Below are 26,405 nucleotides of genomic sequence, written 5' to 3'. Positions count from 1 at the left end.
ACCCCCTTGTCTGCTTTTGGGCAGAGTCAGCATGGACAGTCCTGCAGCTCTGCCAGATCTCCCACTGCCTCATTTCCCTCCCTGTGTCCAGCAGCTGCTGAGAGACAGACCTTTTGCCAGAGTTTTATCTGGGGTGTAATTACTGAAGGCAATTTACTGTAGCCAGACTCCTTTAGCATCACCCCAACGCACATGGCCAGCAATGAGGAATATCCCAGCTGGGCCCTCCAGAAGGTGAGCCGAGCTGTGCCCAACCCACTGACCCAGCCAGTGTCACACCAAGTCTGCAGGCTCAGGTTTCTGCAAGCAATTAACCAGCAGGCAGGGGAAGAAAATGGAAATTCAAATGCAATTCAAATGCAAATATAACTGCAGAGAAAGAATCAAGCCTAAGCTGTTTGCCTAAGCCCAAGCTTCATCTTAACCCCCTGCTAATGCTGCAGCATGGGCAGTGTTGGCAGCAGAAGCAACAGGCAGCCTCAGCCCCAAATCAGATTCATGGGTAGGCAAATCCCTATTGCCTTGTTCCACACAAACTGGAGGAGGGACACTGGTTTCAGATCCACCACAGTGCTGCTGGAACACTGCAGTGAGCACAGCCAGACTGCAGTCAGGAGAAGTGATGAGCATGGGGCCTGCAGGCTCCAGCTCAGAGGACAGAGTCCTTGTTTTGGGAGGCAGGCTCTGCCTGTGGGTCCATCAGGTGCACTCCACGTGGCACAAAGGCTGCACTGTGCCTGCAGACCAAGCTGTCCAGGAACCACAGCCCCAGGCAGAGGCTGCTGCACTGGGTCATGGAATGCGATGGTGCAAGACAGGAGCTGGACACCCTCAGCCCACAACAGCTGCTAGAGCCTGCCAGAGTTCAAGTGTTTGGACAATGCTTTCAGACACATGGCCATTTTCCCTATTGTTCTGTGATGGGCCAGGGCTTGGACTTGCTGGTCCTTGTGGGTCTCTTCCAACTCTGAATATCCTACGATTCTATGAAGCTGCGAGCCTTAGGCCTCAAGAAACAGCCCTGCCAGGGAGGTTGGCCTGTGTGCATCTGGGAGAGGTGTGAAGGAGCCTCCAACCTCACTCCCCACCTCCTTTCCTCCAACACAACAGAACTGCAAACTAGGACATCACACAGGCCATGCCTAGAAACATAAGGCCCAGAAAACAGTGGTGCAAGGAGAGTGGGCACCTCTCAGAGCCTTCTGCTCACCGGGCACAGCTATGGTGCTGCTGCAGTGCTGTGCTATGGGAAAGCTCAGGCTGGAGAATGGAAGATGTGCCTGGCAGAACGAGAGGGAGGACTTGAAATGCAGATGCTTCCCTGTGGAAGGGACTGTGATACCTGCCAGGGCTTTTGGGTATTGTCAGCAGACACTGCTCCTCTGGGCTGCTGTGTACCTTGCACAAAAGGCCCAGGAACTCATGGACAAAAACAAGCTACTCCAGGACACTTCTTGCAAATGCCTCTGTAAGTCTAAAAACAGCCCAGGGACTCGACTGGCTTTCAGAAGTACATCAGCCTTGGTGACCCAAGGCTTCACTACCAGCAGGAGCTCACCACCTCTGTTCAGAGCCAAAACCTACATGAGAACAGCTGGCAGTTGGTGCTCCCTTTGTGCACAGGTAGGTCAGGATGGCTGAACTAACCCCACATTTTGCTTGGTCCCAGCCAAAGCCCTGCAAAGCCTTTCCTGCATGTCTCCGTGCATGTCTCTTTGAAGCTGTTGCTTTAGACAAATCAAACCCAGCCCAGAAAGCTGATCTAAGGGGGAACAAGGCTTGCGGAGGTGACATCACTAGTCCTGGCCCTCATCTTCGAGTTCAAATTTTAGCCTCTGAAGGACCAGGTAGCAAAGCTACTGGAAGTAGCTGCTCTGCTTTTATGTGCTCATGAAAACCTGAATGAGAAGCGTACGTGTCTCCTGCTACTCTGCATTTTCCAGCCATTCAAGGAGCGAGTGAAGCCTCACGCACAGAATGCAGCCTCCCTTCTCTGCAGATGTGGGTGTAGGGCTGTGCTGTGGGCTCAGCCTGCCCTCCACACGAGCTGGGCTTTGTCTGACCAGCTTCTTTACCATCAGTAAAATGGCTCCACAACAGTGCAGACTGAGTGGCTACGCCCAGCCCATGCCAACCTCGCATACTCCTGCCATGACAGCTTCTTTTCCAGATGAGCCTCTGTGCTGGCTATAAGGACACCATTCAGCGTCCCACTCTGCCTGGGCAAGGGAACACAACAGCTGTTTCACTGGGAGGTCACTACAAAACATTGAGTGTCCCAAGAAATCCTCCTTTCATCAGTCCATGCAAGCAGCTTGGAAGGATTTGTTTAGCCTTATTGTTGGAGTGGGAAGGCACAGCCCGCCTGCACCAGGGCTAGGGTCAGCATGGGCTGCCCACACCCTGCTTTATCCCTTGTCCGGGGGGCGAGCACGGGGCAGGAAAAGCCTCAAACAGCTTTAAAAAAAAGTTTGGTCGGGCTCTTCTTTCAGCGCCACTTTTTGTAAGTGAAAGGCCAAAGGGAAGCAAAAATACCACAAAGCAGGGATGCCAAGTGCTGGGGGTTTAGTGCTGCCACCGCACAGCTAACCAGCCCTGGCAATTTATTCCTGCCATCAGCAGATTGCTGGAAAGCTGGCTTTCAAGAGCACGGCAAGGAAAGGCAGACCGGATCTTGCAGTCTCAGGTCTGCTCCTTCGCAGGATTCTCATTATCATCACATTCCTCTGTCTCCCTGGATGCACAGAGCAACAACCTGTAAGAGCAGGACAAAACAAGGAACTTCCCAGCCCATCTGAAAAGCCAGTTTATAATTAGATCGAGTCACATTTTCCACTCCTCCAAATTCAGAGCTTGTTACTAAGCGTGCACTGAAAATGCCAAATTCTCTGACTCGGTCTCACTGCAGGAAAAAGATAAGCATCCCCCTTTGCCTCCTGCAGAAATCTTATCAGCTCATCTTATCACTCAGATTGCAACCAAGCAAAGCTCTGCCCAAGTCTTCCTTTGCCTGGACCTGTTCCAGGCACTGCCATTTATCCCTGTGTGCTTGCCTGTAAATAGAGGCTGTTGCTGCACCTCTCAGTTAGTCCAAGAAAACCAGGGACCCCAGGGAGGAGGTGAAGCTCAAATGCCTTGACACAGAGAGACTTTTAAGATACCCAGCTTGATGACACAGCCCCTCGGGAGTGCTCTTTGCTTCCCTTCCTCTTTTGAGAAATGCCATTTTAATAAATTTCACATTCAGTTAAAATGCTTTGAAATAACGATCATTGCAAGAGGGGAAAAAAAAAAATCAGTATTTTGTGGTTTTCTTCCCTGAAAGCAAGTGTGTCCTGGCACTGCAGGCTGGCTGCCAACATCCAGCCCTTGGCTTGGGGGTTGGAGCAGGATTGAGCTGAGCAGCACAGCCCTGACAGTAGATACCCATGTCAGGACTCCTGCAACCCAATCTCTGTGGATCCTCTTTATAAATCAAGGTCCCTGACATCTGATGAGAGCAAAGCTGTTCAATAAAAGCCACTTCAGCAGACGGCAAATAGAACAACCACTGGAAACTCAGCCTTCTACTTGGAAAGTTCAGTGGTTGACTTGGCAGTGCTGGGTTAATCGTTGGGCTGGATAATCTAAAAGGTATTTTCCAACCTGAACAACTCAGTGATTCTATGAAAGCAAGGCTCCCTTTTCCCCAGATGGATATCCAGTCTCTGATAACCTCCAAACCCACTCCATGGCTGCACTGTGTAATTAATCTGAGTGAATTCTGTTGTTCTAATCACTTTCCCACCAGCTAGGTTTGCTTACAGAGACAGCTTCTCAGGGCCTCTGCTATGCGTTTTACCTGTCTTCCCAACAAAGCCCTGGTGAAACCATGCACTTCAAACCTAAACATAATCAGGGGCGAAGACACAGCTGGGAATGCTCACCTGTGCTCACCTGAGCTGCTCAGCATTGGCTACAAACCCATGCAGATCTGCTCTGTGGGATCCATCCCACACTAAGACCGAAGGCAGGTCAGCAGCTTTACATGACCTTCAAGGAAGACTCAGCAAATCTCCTGCTCTGGCAGGGATGTGCTTTGGGAAGCAGCCCACACCAGGAGTTTCTCTCCTTCCAGCATGCTTTATAGGTCCATCTTTAAACAAAAGTTATTTAATAGCGTCTCAGTGTATTGTAGGTATATGCATTTAGGATATCAGGCTGTGCAAGGGCTCAATTCCTTCTGGGTGTTGTATTCTGACCCTGGCTGGTGGGATGAGTGGAGAGCCATGTTTGGCAACAGCCACCATCCCAAATCCTGCATCTCACCTTTTGTCCTTGTCTGGGACTCAACAACTGGAAGCAGCAAAAACTACAGACCTGGATATTTTAGCTGACAGGAAGATGTCCAAACCAAAGCAAAGCAGACATGGAAAAGCAAACAATTGTAGGATATATCAAACAAGGTTATTTATAGAAGAGAAAAGGAAGTTTTGATGCTTTTATAAAAGGTTCTGGTAAAATTTCATCTGGAATGTTTTGTAAAGCTGTGGTCATGCAAACATAAGAAAAATAAACTCAGGCTGGAGGAGATACAGAAGACAGCTGCAAAGCTGAGGGGAAGGAGAGAAAGCTTATTTTATGAGAAAGACTAAAGAGGTTGGCTTGTTTAACCTAATAAAATCAAGATGGGGAATATGCCTGTCACCTATAAATACATAAGGGAGGTAAATATTATGAAGGTAGAATTGATTTAGGCTAAAGGGCAGCACATATAAATATTTCTAGCCATCTCTAAATTTAGGCTAGAAGCTGCATTTTTAATCAGAGCAGCCAAATTCTGGAGCAGCTTCAAACAGAAGTGGCAGGAACAGGAAATCCAACTGGTCTTTGACGGAAGCATGATCTGTTCATTGACAGGACACAGCTGAGAGGTAACAGGTCAGACTCCAAACAGTCCTCAACAGATATGGGGTTAAGGAGATGATGACTGGTGAAGGTGCCAGCCCTAATGCCCATGTTTACTCTGTCCTAGGCAGCATCTGCCTGGAGCCAGTGGGAGCCAGTGGGAGCCAGTAGCAACCCACCCACACATTGTCTGTATGGCAAGGGGGCTGGATGAAATTGAGTGCTTTAAACCAAACCTTGTAAAAATACCAATGTTTTGGTGTCAAATGTGACAGAAAGGGCTAAAACATCCCTTTTAGGAAGGCACAGCAAGGAATTTTAATTTCCAGCTACCCCCAGACAGCAGGAGAGCAGTCTTACAGCCAGAAGCCCTGCTGCAGTGAGGAAGCTAGAGGACAGCATCTGGACTGACCTGATGCCAAATCCAACAGCTGGAATACCTGCAAACTCCTGCTGCTATTCAGAGGACATGATACTGCCTGACCAAGGCACTTGCTTGGGAACACAAGGCACAAGGGAAAGGCATTTCCACAGCTCCAGTGCCTTGCAGGCAGCTGGCTCTCAGCAATGTGACAACACACTCTGAAATAAAGACACATGGTGGTTTTTTACTTCTTTTCTCTGCAGTTTGAGCATGTTCAAATAAGCTTACTTTCGTCCTTAGCCATAAAACTCTCCCCTGTTGTTCAGCAGCTTTGGGGCTGGCAGGGGAAGGCTGGGGACTGCTCCCAGGAGCACATACCTGACTGTGCAGGAGTGCATGCCTGCAGGGCACTCCTCCACCACGCTGCACATGCCTGACGTTGTTTCCATCCCACAACCGAGTTTGCAGAGAAAAGTATTTTGTCTACAGCTGGCTGGAATCTGCTAACAAGCAGGGAGAGGATCAGAGAAGGAGCTTCAAGGCGATCCCCACCACAATCCTGGAAATAATCAGTGGGAATAATCTAGAAATGAAACAATCACACTTTCTCCAGGCTCCAGTGGGAGTCTAGGGACAGCAACTGTCAGCCTTTTTTTAATATAAAAAAATTGTAGACCATTTCTTTGAAATTTAAGAGGAAAAAATATAGGTAAGCATATCTCATTGTAAAACCCTTCTCCATCTCAGAAGGCACAGCCCTTATTCTTTCTTAGCAGGGTTAAGTACACCAGAGACTAAGATGCAGAAGTATTAGGCTTTTACTGTTCCAGCTGAGAAATGTCAGGCAGCCTGTCAGGCAGCCTGAGAAAAAGACCAGAGCAATCTGCCCTGAGAAACAAAACAAAATGCACTCTAGCACCCAAAATTGCCCACGCAGTTCTCACTAGCCAGGAATCAAATCCCCATAGCAAAGGTCAGCTGTGCTCAGCAGCCAACGTGCATTCTCTGCAAGGAGAGCCCTTACAGAGACAGCAGCTAAGTGAGAGCCTGCTGCACTTTTAAAATCAATTTCAAGGTGAACAGATGCAACATGCACTTGGGTAAACCCAGGGATAAGCATGAAAATTGCTCCCAGAGTTTGCTGAACTACACAGATCCAGCAGCTGCTGGGTCCTGCTGCAGCCCAGTCCATTCCAGGCTCTCTGGGTGTTGGTCAACACACCTCACACCTACATAGCAGAGGTATAATTTGAAGCCATCAGGTGGGGTGGAAATAATCCATCAGTATTTTCCTGCAGCTACTTGAGCTATCACAGATGACTTTTGTGCCAGGAAAATATGACAGAGGAAGCTGTGGTGTTATATAAATACTGACACTTATTCTTGCCATCAAAGAAGCTATTAAGACAACACCAGAAAAAGCTACTTGGATGCAAAATCCCAAACCAAAGTTATCATTTCTGTAACATGAGACCTGGGGCTCACCACAGGCTCTGGCAACCCAGTGCTGTACAGGTGCCCTGTGCTCTGAGCACAGGCTGTGGGTGAGGCTGGGCAGGGACCTCAGCCATGGGTCAGCTCAGAGTCACCAAGACCAGCCTGGCCCCTTCCCTGACTCCTCTGGCCAGAGGCTCACCCACTGCCCTCCTCCCCCTGTCTGACCCTCTGTCCATAACAGCTGCATTCTTCAAATTTTCTGCCCATCCTGGCACATCATGATCCAGCACCCTTGCTGGTGCCAGCAGGATCACATATTAGGACTGGGATAACTGTGTGACTGTACACAGGGCTAAACCAAACCTGCCTTCAAGGAGAAGCCGAGATGTCAGACTTGCTCTTGACTTGCTCTCCATCTCCCTCTGATCTCCCAAGACACACCAGAAGCTTGTCGTTTTATGCTTTACATTGCTCTTTGAAAAGAAATCCTGAGACTGGAAGGCAATTCTGTTTTTTAAGAAGAAAATTTTCTGAATTTCATGTGATCCAAGCAAACCCTTCCAGGAAAGGACTAACAATGAGCACACTTGTGTTTGGCCATGTCCCTACTTTCCTCTTTTCTCTAACCCTCTCCTGCACTCAGGACTGATTCCAAAACTCAGTTTTCAAGTCCTTGCAGCACCAGCAGCATGAGTTTAAGTCAGATAAGGGGAAAGGCTACCATCTTTCCCAAGGGGATTTAGGGGCAAGGTCAGGAGAAACAGTGTCACAGGCAGCCCAAAGCCCCACTGGCAGTACAGGGTCTGTGTCTGGCAATGTTTTGTTACCACAGTGAAGTAAACTCCCCAAGCCTGAGCAGCAGTTCCAGGGAACCCGTGGCTCCCCAGATCCCATGGCAACATCTCATGAATGTGCCCATCGTGCCAGGGGCAGAGCATCACATAGTTTAAGTACAGCCAACAAACCCAATTAGTCCTCCCTGAGAAGTCTTCTCTGTTACAGAAGAGAAAAATTTTGCAAGGAGGTGAGACTAATTTTTCGTAAAAATCCTTCTCCTGTAATCCTACAAAACTGTAAGGCTGCTTCTCAGCCACCCTCACAACCCAGCCTGTTAGTGGGGTGACTCGCTTGATCCTGCATGAGTATAAATAAAAATGATCCTTGGGGAATGGTGCTTCTCACCTGGACAACTTCTCCATTGGAAGCAATTAAATCCGTGGGGATGGAGACTCTGAAGTAGCGTCCCACCACGGCAGAGCTGTCGGGAATGCCCACCACAGCCGGCACAGTCTCGCGCAGGTCCGACAGCACCGAGTGCATGGAGGCCTCCAGCTGGTTCTCCCAGTCCCGAACCACTTCTGCTGGCTCGCTGGGCCAGTGGCAGTGAGCAGAGGCTGCCAGCAGCAGAACGGGGAGCCAAGTCCTCCCCAGGACAGGGGGTTGCAGGAGGCATCCAACAGTCATTCTTCCCAGCAGCCCTGGCAATGGTGCTCCAGCTGGAAAGAGGATCGCAGGGAATTTGCAGGCACCACAGCACGGGCAGGGGATCCACCAGTCCTTCACAGCAGCCTCATCCTAGGAGTCCTGGGAACCTGGTTAGACATAGGGAATCCAATCAGCACATTAATTAAGATACCCAAGCCAGCCAGTCAACTCACACTGACTTTGTAATGGGCAGAGGGCTACTGGCCATGTTACTCTCTGTGCCTCAGCTTTTGATTTAACTGCAAGTTGCCACAACTATTAGAGAGCAAGAGAGCTTCTCAGCTCCTCTTCTGACATACAGCATCTCCAAAGAAACACGATCCTCCTGCTTTTCCATGCACACAGCCATGTTTCTGCTGCTCTGGAGACACAGCATCCCAAGATAGCCACAGGTAGGGAGATAGGGGAGATGCAGCCAAAGCTGAGACTGAGCACAACATTAATAGCTGACCTTTTAAGGCGAGCTGAAGCCAGGTTGGAGTATCAGTGGATTTAAATGCCAGTTACCCAGTAGGAAAGATACCAAGAAACCTCTGGAAGTCCAAAGCTGCCATCCAAATGGCTTGGTACATGACAGATGCTTCTGCTCCCCTGACCCATAAGCCTGGTTTTCAAGCCAGGTCTCCTCTCAAGTCCAGCTTTTGTATTATTGTGTTCAGAGTTGATCTGGGGGCCTGCAACATGCAGCCCCAAATCAGACTGGAGTGAGCTATGCACACACAGTGTTCTGTGGTGTCATCCAGCTCTCTCCTGCTTGCATAGCTCACCCGTCCCCATACTCTGCCAAGACACATCTCCAGCTCTCCCTCACTTTGTTGTTTTGTTCTTTCACTTCCTCCCCATCATTCCCACCTCCCTGTTTCCCTGGATCTCCTTTCTCTCCTTTGTTCCTGTGGCCATTGTTGCCTTTGCTTCCCCAGCTACTTCTCCCCCCAGACTGCACTCAGCCACAGCAGTCACACATCTGCACCACCATGTTCCTCTTCACAGACTGCTTGTAGGAGACCAATGAATTCATGGAATAGGACAGAGCCATTTGGGAGCCCAGGAAAGTCATACTGCACACTCTGCTATCCCAGTTTACAGCCAGCACAGCTGCTGGTAACTAATCTGCATTCATGAGTGGAATGGTGGGTTACACGGGATGGCAGGACAGACACACAGACCAAGCAGTACTGTACAATGCCAGGAGCACACAAGCCTGGGTTCCCTAATGCTTTGAACCAGCTCCTTTTTCCCAGGCTGAGAGAGAAGTGGCTCCAAATTCCCAGAGCAAACCAGCACAGCTTCTAACCACTGGTTCCCAGTCTGATTTATTTTAGCCTGTTCTGTCTGCACCATATGATGCACATCAGACTGTCCCTAGGGACCCTGGAGCCAGTCCAGGGTGTGGGAAGGGAAATCCCACTGCTTCTTGCCCTTGCAGAGCTCCTGCAGCAGCATGACAGGGCTCAGCTGCCTGTTGTGCTGCAGCCAGGCAGGGTGTATTGCCCACCAGAGCCTTGTAGAAGCAGGTGGAGGGTCTGCTCATGCAGGCACCCAAGCCCAAGGCTACCACAGCAGGCTCTAGGAATAACAGGAGATATAAGGTTTGGTTGCTCACCCTAATGCCTGAGCTCTAGAGAAGCTGAGAGGCAGCATGTAAGGACCTGCACATCTGCAGCCCTCGATGGGCCTTTCACAATAAACCGCACACAGAGAAAGGTTGACACCTCCCAACCCCAGGTAATGGGCCCAGGGCACAGCTGCAGCCAGCACAGAGGGCTGTGGGTTGTAGGAATTAGGAGCTGAATGCAATAACCTCTGGCTGCAGGATCCACGAGGCAAATACCTGACCTGACCGCTGTTCTGTGGAGAACCTGTCTCAAGTGAAAGGCAGAAGAGACAGCAGAGGCAGGATAATATTGCAGGGAACCACAGGGAAGATGGGAGGATGCCTGGTAAGGAGGTCAGTGCCACAAAAAAGCCCACTCCCTGCTGCTCTTGTGCTTCCAACTGTCTGAGCTGACTGGGAGGGGAATATACCAGATGAAACAAGGAAGGCAAAGTTAGGCTCTTCCCGAAGGCAAAGGAACACAGAACCATAAAATCTGCTGAGTTGGGACTCATCAGAGCCTTGCCCAAATGCTTCTTGAGCTTTGTCAGCCTTGGTGCTGTGACCATCCCTTGGGGAGTCCATTCAGTGCCTCACCACTGAAAAACCACCAGCACAGGATGGTCTTCACTCAGAGAGGTGCCTGAGCTGCTTCTCCAGAGTTTATCCTCAGGAATTGGCTGCTGGGTAAGGACAAGTCACAATCCCTATAGGGTACATCTCTTCTACCAGCTCCCTGTGGGGTCACAGGAGGATGTGACACACTGCAATTGATTTCAGATGAGCACAGAGTCATCCTAGCAGGTAAATGAGCAGCACAGTAGGTGTCAGGTGGAGAACATTCAATAGGCCATGTGAATGAGCTACAGAGATGACGCGGACACCTGCAAGAGGTCCTGAGGAAGACACACATCACAGTGAGAAATCAGGGGACTCTTTGTCCTTGCACTGTGCCTTAAAAAGCTGAAAGAACGACCTTCACCTTCCACAGAGCCTGGAGCATGGCCATTGCAGTGATGACACCTTGTCCATGAGCTACTTCTCCTGAAGCTCCTACTCACTGGAAAGTCCTGATGCATATGGCAAGCATGGGCAGGATCAGAGACTTGTAGCTGGGGGAGCAGTGCGGCAGCAGCCTGTGGCTGCTGTGGGACCGAGATGCTATCAAGGAAACATGGCTGTCTCTCACTGCTGCACTGAGTATCCACACCTGAGCAGAGGACACACACCCCAGGCAGCCAGACACACAGTGTACCACTCCACAAGGCTGCAAAAACACCTGGAGAGGTGCTTCAGGCCAGTCCCTGCCCTGTCACACCACGGTGGAGCTTGTGCATGAGTGTGGAACAGCTCTGTTGCTCAGCCAAATGACATGATCCAGCCTGGGGCGTTTTTGTTGGATGGAGAGGAGCATATGGGCAGAAAGGAGCTGGTTATTGGTATCTGTGGTGAGCGGGAGAGGAAGATGAAGTCATCACCTATTTCAGAAACACTTATCAAAGCAGTCAACAAACACTGCCCAATATGTGCCCCTCAGCCCAGCAACTGGCCATTATACGCTCGTGTGACACTCACAGGTTGCAAACTCAGTTTCATTTTAGGGAAACTACAGAAGAACAGGCTCAGCACATAGGAGTGGAGCACAGGAGGTACAGGAGGAATTCAGTAGCTGATAACAAAGAACAAATAGAAGAGCTGAGAACAAACTTGCGCCACCAAAAAAAAAAAGCTCTTAACACAGCTCCACCTCAGCACACAATGGACAGAAGCTGAAACACTGCCAGCCTCTCACAGTGTGCGAAGGAGGAAAAGCAGGGTGGCTCCAGCTATCAACAGAGCTGTACAAGGCATTGCCCTGCAGTGCTGAGGTCCACACGGACTATCAATGTAAGGTGGAATACTTTTTGGGATAGGAGATCCCCTGCCTAAGGCAGTAGTGCTGCTCTGCAAGTCTACTGGCCACCAGCACTGTGGGTCTGGATGCAGCTGCAAGAGTGAATGTTACCTGCAGCAAGGCTGGAACAAGTGCTGGGACCTGCCTGGTGCCTCTGGTTTGAGAGCCCACACCACCTCACATGGCACTACCATGGGCATAACCCTGACTCTACTGAGAAATCATCTCAGCTGTATTTGGAAAAAGACAGTGTTCTGGGTCATTGTCCATGACCAGTGAGTGGCACAGAACTGGAGCTCTCCAGGAGCAAAAACCTCAAAGCTTCACACAGTTTCTCACAAATTCAAAACAGAGCCAAAACCCAAACACAGATGGAATTCTGCAGGCGGTTTTCTGCTGATTTCTGGGAAGCACCAGGCCAGAGAGCTGACTGACTCAGGCAGCACTTCCCAGTTACAAGGGTAGGCTAGACCACCCCAGCTTCTCTACATGGCACTGTGCTCCTCCTTCCAGCAGGATCTGCACTGCCCAGTTTCGCAGAACAAACACAAAGGTTCAGGTTAGTCCTGAATTTCAGGATGTTTCATTCTGTCTGATCTTCTGAAAAAACCGACTTTCTCTTTATTCTCCTGCTTCTGTGAGAGCTCTTTTGGTCTCAAGTTCAAGCCTTCAGAGTGTTGGATGAAACATCAAAGTCAGTATCAACATCTGTTTCAGTCCTAGCACCTGCTGCATGTGCCAAGGTTGATTCCTGATCTCCAGTGCCAAAACCCCTCGCAGAGCCACGGAACTGGGCCTGCTCAGTGAAGTTATGATGCTGCATTTGATATGATGCTGACTTGTCAAGGCAATGCTGGAATTTGCTCCTTCTGCATGCAGCTATGAGACCCACTGACATGGTAAGGACATGCTGTACCTTCTTTATCCAGGAATGCTGAACAGTGCAGGCAGAAGATGGGACTGAAAGGAAGTACTGAGAGCAGGACAAAGTAGCTACTCCCAGCCATGCATTTTCCCAGAGACCTTTTTTTCTGCCCATCACAGACCCAGGAGTGTGAGGCCAGGGGAAGCATCCCATCCAGAGGAGAGTGGCTGTCCTACAAATGACTCTTCCTCTGTGGCCGATTACAACACCACTTCAGCAAGAATCAGTGAAAGTGAAGTCTCTGTCCAGCTGCATCTAATCCAATTGCTCAAGCACACAATCACATCACTGGGCTGCGGTAATTAATCACCACCAGCATATTAATGCCACTGAGCCGAGCGTGCAGAAAGCTCAAACAACTGCTGCGCAATTCTTGACTGTGCTTAAGAAGGTATTTAGGAGTTAATAGGAATCCCACTTACCTGATTGCTTATTTACCAATATCCTCATTAAAGAAAACATTAAACAAGTGGCCTTTCTCTAAGGAAACAAACTTGGGTAAAAAGACCTGGTGCAACTTTGCAGAGCAGAGCTATTGTCTCTGCAAAGATCTCCCGTGCGTGTTTCCACAGGAGGATCCTCGGGCAAGTCCCGTCAGCTATAGCGCGCCTGCGAGTCAAGGCAGCGAGCGGCAGGAATGATGAAATCCAGCGTCCCCGGCCAGGCACACAAAGATGGCACTCTGCCGGCCGTGCTCCCCGCTCCAAAACACGACAGCAGGCACCCCCGGTGCCAGCCTGGCGGCACAGCCTGGGCAGAGGCGGCCGGTGCTCCGTGCACGTCTGCGCTGAGCTGAAGGAGCCCGGGGAGGGGGGCAGGAGGGACAAACAGCTTGGGGGCAGCGTGTCTGGGCAGAGCAGCCCATCACCAAGTTATCAACTAGCAGTCTCTTCAAGCCCAAGAGCATGCTAGCCTGCAAGCCTGACGCGTAGCATGTACTGGAGCGTGAAATTTAGGAAACAGTCAGGGTTTCTGTGCCTGCCCCGCTCCGGACGTACCCTGAAACAAAGGCAGCAGCCCTTCCAACAGACTATGTTAAAGGGTAAGGGAAGTGCAGCAAACGCCTCTGGGGGTTATTTCCAACTTCAATGGCTTCTGCCATGTACATTTACAGACAACCTAAGCTTCAGATGCTGCTGCACACGGTATGAGTTACAGACAGGGATGTACAGCAGAACAACCAGACAGAGACACACTGGTCATACACAGACTCAGGCCAGGCAGAAGACAGAAGATTCACCACCAGATGCAGCTCCCCACTCCACACTGCTCAGAGTGACAGCATCCTGTCCTGCACAACTCTAACCAGGCATCTCTGGAGATGGTGGCCTTACACAGAGACTGGAGGACAAATTCATGCAGTTTCTGGCTCAATGCTGCACTCACAGCTGCCTACTCAAAGCCACGTGTGCACCAAAACCAAAGCAGTAGCAGCTCATGGTCAGAGATCAGATCCTGGGTGGAGAGCCCCAGATGAGTGCTCCTGAGACCCCTGAAGCCCCTTCCACCTCTTCCCCCCACAGCTATCAATAGCTGGACACCCCAGACATCTTCAGCTCAGGAGGTTCCAATCAAGCTGTACTCAATTCTTCACCCTAAAACTTCATTTCAACATGATGTGCTGACTGTGTGCTGTCATCACATGAAATGTGGTGAAGGTGCCCAGAAGTGACACCCAGCCCAAAGGACATATGCACAAAAAGAGTTGTTTTTTTCACCCTCGTCCCTTCTTGTATTTCTGCGCTGCTTGTCTCCAGCACATCTGGTGTCAGTAACAGGAAACCCTGATGCTGAAAAACAATCTAGGGGAAAAAAACAAACTCAAACCCAAAACAACAGAGCTAAAAATGTGTGCTTGGCAGGGAAATAAGCAGCACCCTCCTGCTGATGGAGAACTTGACTGCAAGCTGTCACCAACTTGTTGCTTTCAAGTCCCAGAGGCACAGGCAGTTTCGTAACACTTGTGCGGGAAGTGGTCACTGCCATCAACACCTTGCAGCAGTTTTTATTCTGCTACAGCAAGCACTGAGATATTTAACTTTCCTGTAGCTGAGAGGAAGCTTTCTGCTACCTTCATTACCACTCTGTGAGAGTGATAAAAAATGCAAAGAGTCTAGTTTTCCTTTTCGCCCCTGTATTGCATCTGTTCGTCCAAAAGCTGGGCTACTGCACTGTCCTCCCCAACAGGAGACTCCATTCCCAGAAAAACTTATTTTCCTGGAAGAGGTAAGCTCCAGTAAGGATATGCTTCAGTAAGCACTTCAGTAAGTGCTGTGCAGGGGAGGAAGCATCCTGGCAGTCCCAAAAACCTCCAGCCAGGGCACTCCTGCTGAGATATGTGCAAGGAGAACTGCAGAGAAGCAGCAGCACAAAGGACACCAGATCCCTTTTGGCAGCTGAAGCATGTTTTTTCTTCCCTGCAGAACACATTTCCTCTGCAAGATGCTGTGACAAGACTTGTTCTGGAGGCAGCACCTTCCCCAGCTTCCTGCAGCCCTGGTATGGTACCCACAAGTATCTCTTGACCATGCACTTCCACGCTGACCTGACAGACTTGCTGGAAGGCCATCTGGATGTCCCCCTGCTCCTCCACCCTGCTGGACTGGCCCCTTGCAGGCTCTGTGTGCTACTTACTCAGTGTCCGCCGTGCCTGACTCGCGGCAGTGACCGGCAGCTGCAGATTTTGGCTAGGCAGCACTCCTGACTCTTTGATGAAAGTTTCAGCAACCACACTCAATCCCTTCCTCCACTTTGTTATTCCCAGACAGCCAACTCAGATCGTATCTTCAAGCACATTCAGTTGAAAGGAAACTCAGATATTATCTTCCCAAGTATTTAGAAGGCCTCAGAGATCTTTTTTACCCCCTGTAATTACAAATATTGCAGCCAGGTAGAACTGCCATTTGTTTGCTGCCAGCAGCCAGGAAAAATTAAGATATAAACATCTACCAAGAAGCCAAAGCAGAGGGACAGCTTCAACAATGCCACCCCACACCTCCTGCATCCTGTGAGCTGGGCCCATCTTAAGGGAAAGCTGGCAGAGAAAAGTGATGGGAATCAAAGGTATAAAATGGATCCTTCCTGAAGGAAGCTGGAAGAAAACAAAGTGGGATGCACTGGGGCACTAGGGAGATAGGAAACAAGAGCCCACGCGCTCCTCTAATAAAAGAGCCAGAAGCCAAACTAACTCAAACAAAATGGGTTTTCTTAAGGAACCAGTGGGGTCATGAACAGGAATGCTTAAACTTCACCTGGGTAAAAAAAAAAAAAAAGGGGGGGGGCATGGGGAAGACAATTTTATAGAAGACAGAGTTACCAAGGCAGCGTTTCTGGCTCAAGCAGCACTTGATCCCGGGATGGCATTCAGGGAAATGATGACTCGCATTCCTCCCCAGGCATCTTCTCCTGGCTGTTATTGGAAAGGGCATATAGGCTAAATATACAGCTGCAGCAGGGCAGAGCAAGGGTCTGTTTGCCTCAGGGCATGCACTGTAATGTGGCTTTGGCTTCACTTGTGTTTCCAGTGCACAGCCAGCCAGAGCAAGTCCCTAAAAACTCTGCTTATAACTCCTGGTTTTCTCTGAAAACAGAGTGACAGTGTGTAAAAATCCTAATATTTAATTCTGTGTTAAAGGAAATGTAAGCTAAGGGTGGTACTAAAATCCACAGGAAATTAAACTAGTAAAGTTTATGGAAAAGAAAAAAAAAGATGGACTAAGATCTCCTTCCATTCAAATGCCATAAAATGCATATTTTGAAGATAAACACAACAGATGTGTGTACATATATCTATATATACATGCCCACATATATACACACACACAAATGTTTTATAAGTTCCCAAGGTTCAATAAAAACCAGAACTCAAGACACCAAGATAAAACAGGGAATTTTGACTCCAACTTTCTCTTTAATAAGGAAAGCTTTGTATCACGCTGAACTTGTCACTCATTCTGCAACGAAGACCTGGGCAACACAGAAAAGCATTTTAGCAGAAGCCATCCCATCCTGCAGGAGAGCTGGGACAGAGGACACTGGGCCGACAGCTGAGGCACCTGGAGACAAGGCAAGAAAGCACACGGACACAAGAAGTAAAACACAAGATGTCACTTTTTAAATGTGAGGACTACGGGGTATCAGAGCCCGACCTTGTGTTCCTGAGCAGGCAGGTTGTTCCCCAGCAAGTGCCAAAGGACATGTGCAGGAGCAGCTGGTGTGACAGTCACCACTGTGTGTCCTGTCCCCTGGTATCACTCACCATCCACCAGCTGCTCCGAGTCTAATTCACATCCGTTAATGACCTTTGATAGAAGTCACCGAGCTGGAAAGTGGATTTCCATCAAAGAGGAGGTTTCTGCTGCTTCAGAAACAGGTTTAAACCAAGCCACTATCACTGACAGGTGACTGCAGCCTTTCCTCTGCCCCTGGCTCCAAAGGGACAAAATCATACACAAACTGCCAGCAGCATTTGAAATCTCAGCCTGGAAAAACACTCCCTCCCTTAAGCTGCTCAGCTGTACTGTGCAGGAGATGTTCTTTACAGCTGTAGTCATGAGCACTGAAACCAATGAGGCTAAAAAGATTTACATCTCTTGCTTGATTTCTTAATTGAATTAAAGGCTGAACAAAACCCCTTATGAGGCTTCAGACAATCCACATGGAAGAGAAACAACGAATATCGTAACTGGAGAGGAAGCTTCCACTGGACGTTGTGTCTTAACAAGTACTAAAGAGCCCTTACAAAAAGAGAAAGACCCTGCAGGATAAACTCCTAGGTCCAGCAAGGCAGGAAATCTGGAGTTTCAGAGTGCATTATACATTGAATGGATCACGTAGAGGAGGAAGGTGAGCTTCAGTGTCTTTCTAGCCAAAACTCTTCCACCTACCAGTTGTCTATTTTTTATTTATTTAATTTAAATCAATAAGGTACAAAAACCCTTCTGCCAAATTAGCAAGCAGAAGCTGTCAGAGGGGTGAAAGACATAAAAGACACACTGACAGGCAGGGCAGCTCTGCAAATCACCTTCTTAGGAAGCTTGATCAAATTTTCAAATCCTGTTCTGAAGGAAACCTCTCCAAGGTTGCACCTCTGGCCTCACACTTGAGTCAGAAGGCTCATGGCAGAACCCTTGCCTGTGCTTTGACACATTTTTTTCATCGCTAGAACAGCTCTGGGCCTCCCTAGGACACATTGGCACTGCGGCCACCAGGCAAGCACTGGCTTTGTTAATGGAACTGAAGCAGGAGCACCCAAGCGTGGGCAGCTTGGGCAGGGGATCCTGCAGTGCCAGAACACACAGCCTGAGGGCTGCAGGCACCAAACCCAAATCTGGAAAGAAGAAAGTATTGGTGGAGGTTTCAGAGTCACCTCAAAATGCTGTTTGGCTGGAGTGCTTTGTGGAGACACGGCCACATTCCAAGGGTTTATAATCACCTTCTGGGTATTCCACAAAATTCCTCAGATAATGAAATATTTCTAGCAGGTCCTTGAAAGTGCTCAAGCACTATAATTTCCTACAGGTTGGTGTCACTGTGCCAGGATTGAGGCACTAAGCAGAGGAATGAAGGTAAAGATTTGGATCTCTCCCCTACCTGCTGCTGCGACCAAAGGGACGCAAAGCACCAACAGCTAACATTAAGCAGAGACAGGAACCAAGGAAAGCAACACCAACAAAAAGCCATTTTCAGCACTTCAGCTGTGTATGCAGCAGTATTTATGTTCTTTGAGGCAGTGTAACTAAGGGCAGGCACATTCTGTTTAGAAACATCCCACCATTCCAGCAGCTTTACCACCGCACCCTGCAACCCCAAGCCAAGGCATTAAGATTCAACTTCATGGAGTTTCTCAGCCCTGATTTATTACTCAACTAGCAAGACTGCCACAGCTCTTCATTTAAATACATTTACCCCCCAGTGACTAATGCAGAGCAGCCAGGGCATCAGCTGTGGACCTCCAACTTTTAATGTTTCTCATGAAAACTGTTCTAAATGCTTCTTGGCAGAAGGAGATAAAAATGTTCCAACTTTAACCATCAACCATAAAATGGGAAAGCTGTGAAATGAAGCAGCATTGCTCCCATGTCACAGAGGCAGAGAAAGCTTCTGGAGGAAGAATTAACTCCCTAGAGATCAGCAGCTTCCAGCTGGGCAACACACTCCCTTAAAGCAGCAGAAATTCAGGGGTCACTAAAAGTCACCAAATGAATAACCTCTTCCTGCGGGTGCACATTTTTATAAATGCCTTCTTTTCCTGGAGACCAGGGCTGAAGGGCTGGACTGCTTCAATGACACTCTCTGCTCCTCACAGTCACCTCTGGCTCAAGCTGGCCACTCTTTCCTTCAAAGTCCAAAAGCAAGAGGTCTCCAAGAGCACAAGCTTACCAAGGCAGACGGACAGTGCATGGCTTCACAGGTCCATCTCCTTCCCAGATGCTCTGATGCAGGAAGACTGATTTAAATTACAAAGCAAAGATGAGCACCTTAAAAGACCAGACGCTAACAGAGCCTGAGTCGCATTCCTGCTGCATTAATTTACTGCATTATATTTGAACTAAATTATGTTGTTTAACTGCACTGTGTAATTATAAAAATAACCCTCATCTGGTTTTGACCATGGTCTCAGTGGCTCCAGCCAGGAGCAGGGAAAATTGGAGTTGCTCATCACAAGTCCACTGGTGCAGATAGCTCCAGCTTTTCTCCCCACCCTGCCCTGGAATTGAGAAATCAAGACACAAGTTCAATTATTTCAAGGCAAGACCAGACTTACTCACTGCAATGAGTGAGATTTAGACCTTTTTAAAAACACCAACATTCTGTCCCATCCATACAGATAACAGGACACATTCAGCCACAGCTCAAGCTCATTCCTTACACCGGGAATCATGCATTCAGGATCTGGGCAAGAAGGGCCAGAGAAACAACCCTGACAGCACAAAGCCAGGATAACTAAATACTGTGCAGGGCAACCTGCTCCTCTCTCACACAAAGCAGTTTCAAGGGCTGCTCCGAGCAATCCTCCTGCAGCAATTCCAAAATAAACATCCTGCCATTCCCTGATCCCAAATTCCACAAACAAAAAAGTCCAAAGGACTTAAAAATAGGATCAAAATGTCCTGCTCAGACACCAGATAAGTTATTCAAAACTGGGATCCAAGGACAAACTGGGGAAAGAGCATTCACAGGAGAAGGGGGAGGCAAAGAGACTGCAAAAACAAGGCAAGGAAAACTTGGGTTTTCCTTCTGTAAGCAGCCACACATTTAACACATGTAACACATTTCCAACAGTTAACTAGCTGGCATGGTATCTGGTATCAGACCTCAGAAAATGGCCCTGAGGTTTAGTCACAGCAGAAGAAATCCAGTAATTTTCCCCTCCTCCATCTTGTACAGGTCAGAGATGTTGAAAGCAACATCCGAATGAGGAAAAAAACCCTAAATTACAGTGTATTTCAAATAGTGTGAGCACAAGCTGCATGCCCCTATTTTGATTTGCAACGCAGTTTTTTTACAGGAGACCCAAGCTGCTTGCCCAGCCCACTGACACTGCGTCCCACAGCTCCCTAGGTGACAATCTGGATGGCTGTGAAGGGACACCAGCACAGACTAAGAGCTGCACACTGACATGCAACATGCCAGCAGCTGCGGCAACTAAAGTGGGCATATTAAAATATGAGTTTAAGTTGTAAAGACAAAAAATGGAATAAGATGGGGCAGATCCTGTACTGACTTCTCTCCCAGTGCAAAGAAACGCTGTGGAGCATGTGATGACTCCTTCTGCAAGAATCCCAAGAATGGGGGCAAAGTCATCAGAGCTCCAATGTATGCCACAGGAAAACAGTCAGATGCCATTCTGAGGCAACAAGGAAAATTAAACCAGCATTCAGCTGGGTTTTGTAATAGTTTGATCCTCTTTGAGCCAAGCATCACTTTTTCTTGCTCACTGTGTGCTTCGGACACCCAAAAACCACTCTCCACGTCTTAGCCAGGCTGACATCCTCTGACTGTGCAACCCTTTGCAACAGCAGTGCCTCTATTCCCCTTTTTCCACCTCTTGGAGCTCTGCTCCCACAGAACCACGCTCTCTGCCTTGGGGCACCCAGAACAGAGCAGAGCCCAGCCCCAGGCACAGTCTGTGCTGATGACCTCGGGACAGAAATGACAACAGCCCCACTTCCCAGCCAGCAGCCACCCACAACAGTCCTAAGTGTTCCCGAAGCTGTGTAACAGCAGACAAATGCATCTGTCCTTAATCACTTCTGAATCCACCCCCCAAGTCACTCTCACTTTGATTTCGGTTCAGCACTAATGCCATGTCCAAAACCCGGTAATTAGTTTAAGAGGGCATCCTGTTACTTAGCACCCACTAGACTATCCTTGCTGTTCTCACGGTCACATTGCTAGGGCTGCACCTATATCCCAGTAAGTCTGAAACACTTCCCAGAAAAACCCGAGGGCTCGCTGCTATCAAGCAGCACAGGAGAACATAAACAGTTTAGCAAGAGCATATGGGCTCTATGGAGAGAGATGCACAAGCACGGCAGGAAAAAAGGCAGTCTTGGAGTTGCAGGGAGGCTGAGGAGCTCTGAAGGTGTGTTCAGCCTGCCTTTGCTTTACAGAGCTGCTGCAGATGTGGGGAAACAATTAAACTGCTTATCACAGTACATCCCATTCAGGTTCCAGAGCGGAGAGCAATTGCAATCCCCAGGTGGCAAGCGCAGCAATTAGGTACCCAATGACATGCACAAAGCTTCGCTTTGCTTGTAGTAACTTCAGTGGTTTTACAGTATTGCCTTGGCTCACTGTCTTTAACAGACTGTTGATTCAGGGATGAGATCAGGTCAGTCCTGCAGAACCTTGCTGTACCCTGTACAGCATTTGGAGGATGCAGAATGGTCTAGATGGAGGCAGACAACTTAGAAGTAATTCAGCTGAGCCAGGTACAAAGCCTGGTCACAATCCCCATTCCCTCACCTGGAAGGGCTGGGATTAAAGTACAAAAATAAAAACCACAGTCAGGATCTCTACAACAGCCCACCTCTGAAGAGCAACTCTGCATTGGCCTCTTCTGAGCTTCCTAATGGGTTGTAGGGGGAAAATGTGGTTTTAGCACCTCAGTCCATCCCTTACAAAGCAGAGAAGCTATGTCAAAAATAACCTGGCTTACTAGTTACAGTCACCAAGTACTCACCTGTGAGAACTCAGCAGTTCTCTGGTTAGGGACCACACTGTCCACACCCCAGCATCACCAGTCAACTGGTCAGAGCAAACAAACCCAGGTTATAGACCCGAGACACTTTCCACACACAATCAAAAAATACTTTCAAAGGTAATGATGATGCCTCCTACTGCAGGCAGCAGCAGCCTGACTGCCTCTCACTAATTCCTCAAGACCTTATGTCAGCCAGCTTTGCTCACTGCTGTAGACTGAGTGTAAACCCCCCTCTCCCAACAGTGTATGATGCTGCTGTAGGTAACAAAGGCAACACCTAAAACCTCAAGGCTGCAAATAATGAGTTAAAAAGTCAGAATACCTGAGAATTAAAGTTGTCCATGAGCTGGTCCCAGCAAGTACCACAGCTTACTGCTCTTCTCTACCTCAGCTGCAGCTTCTATCTGCCTTTGAGACAGGTGAGCCCATCACCCATCCACGACTGTCAGCAAGCAGCTCAGGAGAGAATGGATCCTGCTCCCAGCACTGGGATAGTGGCAGTGGCAGAGGCAGCACCTCTCTCCCACTCTGATTCAGTCCCTCTGGCCCCGGGCTGGAGGAGGTCCTGGGTAGGCAGGATCTATGAAAACCATTCTACAAAGCACTGGTGAACTGGTAGCCTTGCAGACGCCTGGAACCTGATAAGATCCGTAAGATCCAGTGCACTTTGCTGGGAGGGGAGATGGCACATCTACTGCAATCAGAGCCCGGGGCTGCCAACCTTCCCTGCTGCCTTTGTGCCACCAAAGCACTTCTCAATGCAAGCAGTTAGGGGCTGTTTGGTTTTTAAATGACAAAATAAAACTTTTAAAAAATCTTTCAACTCTTGGAAATGGCCAAACTGCTTCTGCTGAAAAGCTGAAACAACCTGAGGCAGGGACACAGCATGGAAATTCGGCATGGGAAATAAGTTAAATAAGTTCAAAACTTAAATTCGACTCCAAACAGCCTCTGTGACAGGTAGTGTGACAGGTGTCACCCAGACACCGCTGCTCCACGCTGCCCTGCGGAGGTAAAACTGTCCCAGCAGCTAAAGCAGGCAACCCCACACCCAGAGCATGAACCTGGATCCACTCCAAATGAGAGCCGATTTGGGAAAATCCTGCACGAGGGAGCTCTGGCCAAATCGCTGCAAGTGGGAGGCAGCTCCTCAGGAATGTGCAGTGGGGCTGCTGGCAGCTGGACGTGCTGCTCCCCGGTTCCTGCCCTGCTCGGTGACTCCCCTGGAAGGCAGCTCCATGGAACACTGCCCATCAGCTGACCCACTTCCCGCTGGGAGCAGGCCAGGTGCCAGAGTCCACAGGCCAAGGTGCTCCAGGCAAGATGCAGTCAGGTAGCACTGGGAACGGCACCGTGACCGGAATTGTTGCTGCAGCTGCTGCTAAACTGCTCTAAAACCTGAAAGCAGCACCTTCCAACACAAGCCCCCTTTAGCCAAGGTGGTGCCCTGGGAGCAGAGCTTGTTAAGACCATTTTGCTGCTGGAAAAAGGGATGTTTCTGAGATGTTTATTCTGTGTCATAGTCCTGCCTGCTCCCTTATTCTCACTGGGCTTATTCCTCGGGAAAGCTATTTCTTTCTTCCACTCTCTTTTACAAAACCAAGCAACAATCTCAAGAAAAACTGATAAGAAGGCTTGGGGCAGATGTGCCTTCAATTTTTCTTAAAGATAACTATCTACAGCAGCAGCATCCCTACAAAGGCAAATCACTGTGAACCGGAGCAGTGCTCCAGGCACTGCAGACAAGTAGCCAGGGAAAATATGTGCAAGCCCATGGCTTATCCCGGGCTTTGCAAGGACCAGTGCACAGAAATGGAGTGCATCCGAAGCACTGGGATAACACATGAATTCTGACACAAGCACAGCAGCCAGAATGAAAGCTTGGAGGGAAAAGCGACCATAATGTCGTTTGTGCTGGCAGGTTTGCCCTGCTTGTAACATACACTGCCAACACTCCAGGGAAAGCTGCTTAGAGATCAACAGATAAAGGCTTTTCAGCCTGTTATTTCATGTAAATCGGGCTGCCCTGCTACAAAGAGGCATTTCCATATGAAGTGAAAGGTGCTCAAAAAATCAGCCAAACTATGGCTCAATCTCTCTGAACCCCCGAAAACCAGAGGATCCTGCTTCCCTTTTCACAGGTCCAGATCTGCAATCCAGAGTGTCAGTCTTCTCACTCAAAAATGCAAGTGATCTCCTCAAAGCACCACCTCCTTAATATAGGGTTTTGTCCACTGAAATAACTCCAGACTCTTCTAAGATATGAAGTCATGTTTTGAAAAGCAACAGTGCAGAAAATTCAATTAACTAATCGAGTCTGTCTTCTGCTTGGGCACTACAGAAGCAAGACTTCTCAAATCCCATCCCTGAGATATGGCATGTTATTGATGAAGTGTGCTGCTGCAGGTTTTCACCCTTCCAGTGTGATTTACTGGGTCATACCCTTCTGCCCTCCTGGAGCAGGGAGTCCTGCACCAAGTATTGCATGTTCCAGAAAACTGGGAAATCTAACCTGCTCTTAACTTGAACCTTGGTAGAGGCTGGAGGGAGTTGGAGAGGACAGGAGTAAACCAAGCTGGAGGCAAACAGTAGCTCTTTAGAGAAATAAACCACTCGTCAGCCTATCGTGATTGATAAGTACATCTGCCAGTCCCCACCTGCTGTTCACATTCCTGGCATTTCTTTCTGCAGCATTTTTTCCCCAACTGCTGCAGAGGAGATTTAAAGGAAGGGAAAACAGGCCCCAGCTTAAACAAAATTAAGGGCTATCGGGCCAGTTTCTTTGCATCACACTGGGTAATCTGCTTGAAGGGGTTTATTGCAGGAGCCCTTGCAGGTTCAGAAACTTGTAATGGGTGTTACGTGCTCACCTTTGCTCCTTCCTGCCATCATACCTCTAGCAAATTGCTGGCAAATAAAGCTGGGGGCTCCAAAAAAGTCTCTGCAGCCTCCAATCACACAGTCAAAGTAATTCTCTGCACTGGTCAACCACTCCCTAGAACACAAGGGTGGCAAGGATGAAAACATCCCAACTTCTCCAAAACAGAGGCAGCCCTGCAGCTGATGAGCACAGGTAGCAGGGAGAGCAGGCAGGACAGCTGTTAGGAGCAGGAGCAGATGTTGCTGTGAGGGCAGGAACAGAAGTTTTAGTTCTGGTTTTCAGTCCTGCACATGGGCTAGGGGTTTCTCCTTTTCGTCATTAAACACTGTGAGAAGGTGATGGAAAATAAACCAGTACAATTATAGCAGAGGGTGGAACATGAGCCTGCTCGTTGTCAGAATAGGAAAAAGCAGCTCTGAGGAGCTCTTAAGAGACTCAGTGTCTAAAGTTCCCAACCTCTCTGTCAAACTAGATCAAAATTAGCTCTTAGGATCAAGTTTATTAGAGCACATACCCATGCTGATATCCTATCAGGCTGGTTACTGCAGGGAGCCAAGGCAAAGTCGCATTTGTGGAGCTTGGGTGCCCCAGCATCCATTTAAAGTGATTTCCTTTCACCGAAAGATGAACTTGGACACAACTGCAAACAAATCTATGAGGTTTTACTTATTTGCAGTCTTTGGGGAAGGAGGGAGGAGGCAGCAGGAAGCAACTGCAGCTTTCCTAATGCCTGGAAGAGGAGCAAAATGTGAACAAAGTTTTTTTTCAGCCCAGGGTGGATATTTCCGTGGCAGGCAGCACCACTCCTTAGGGCAGAGAGCACATCAGAGCCTTTATAAATCAGGGAGAGTGCAATACAAAATCTCACTGACCTTGGAAGCTTCTGGGGAACAGCCCAGTCCCAAGAGCTGGGGCTCAGAAGGGACATCCCAAACCCTGGGAGCACCAGTCACAACTCAGCAGACAGTTTTTGAGTGTATTTCCCAAAGCTGCCACACTCACTCACACGAAGGAGCCCAAAGTTAGTGGTGGTGAGGAGAAGGGGAGGGCAAGCCAGGGGTGAGCAGCGTTTGATTAGCTGGCTAATGCGTGCAGCTGTCCTCTGGTTTTACGGCCCTTGGAGGAAATTTAAACAGGAACTTTCTATAAATTAACTGCCCATAAAATGAGCATGTTTTCTCAGTGCACCAGAAGGTCGGGAAAGGTCTGCTCAGCCCCCTGTTCCCAGGACACGGCCAACAGCCCCCACAGTTGCTGTTTCTGAAGTACGAGAACGTGAATTCAGCCCGTGCAGCAGTGACCTGGCAAAAGCATGCTCGCAGAGCAATCAGAGTCATTCTCCATTCACAGCAAACTAATAATTTATCTTTCCCCTAAAATCCCCAATGCAATCCAGATGTCTAAGTAGTCTTTGTCCCAGAAAACAAACTATACCATGGCCTCGGAGAGAAGGCTCCAGCTCCGCTTGCCAAAGTCCTCGTAAGGCTGTTTATTCTGCGGGAGCGACACACACATCGACTGCAACTCCTGCCAGCTCTCCGAGTTGCAAGCGATAACGTGGTTATAGACATCTACCCCAACCCTTCTACTTTCCTCTTCATCGAGAGGATTATTTAAGAGTTGCCCTTAGGGATATTCTCTTGAAAAAAAATGCACCTGACACGTTCCCAGTTTCGAGGAAATCAGGAGGATGGGAAAAGCCGAGGTGAAGCCAGTGCAGCAAACATGGG

General features: G+C 48.8%; 1 protein-coding gene across 2 annotated transcripts in view; it reads right to left on the bottom strand.

Annotated features, from left to right (window-relative positions):
• DAG1 (dystroglycan 1) overlaps positions 1 to 26,405 on the bottom strand; it is a 50,755-nt gene that overhangs the window by 7,811 nt on the left and 16,539 nt on the right. For both annotated transcript variants that reach the window (XM_033071684.2, XM_033071683.2), the window contains exon 2: positions 7,871 to 8,280. In XM_033071684.2, coding sequence (XP_032927575.1) covers positions 7,871 to 8,152 — 282 coding nt within the window. In that variant the 5' untranslated portion in view covers positions 8,153 to 8,280. The remainder of the gene's footprint in view (positions 1 to 7,870; positions 8,281 to 26,405) is intronic.

The sequence above is a fragment of the Catharus ustulatus genome, chromosome 13 (genome assembly GCF_009819885.2).
Source record: "Catharus ustulatus isolate bCatUst1 chromosome 13, bCatUst1.pri.v2, whole genome shotgun sequence".
Taxonomy (NCBI): domain Eukaryota; kingdom Metazoa; phylum Chordata; class Aves; order Passeriformes; family Turdidae; genus Catharus; species Catharus ustulatus.
The sequence above is the reverse complement of the archived record's forward strand: the minus strand, read 5'-3'. Positions and strand labels throughout refer to the sequence as shown.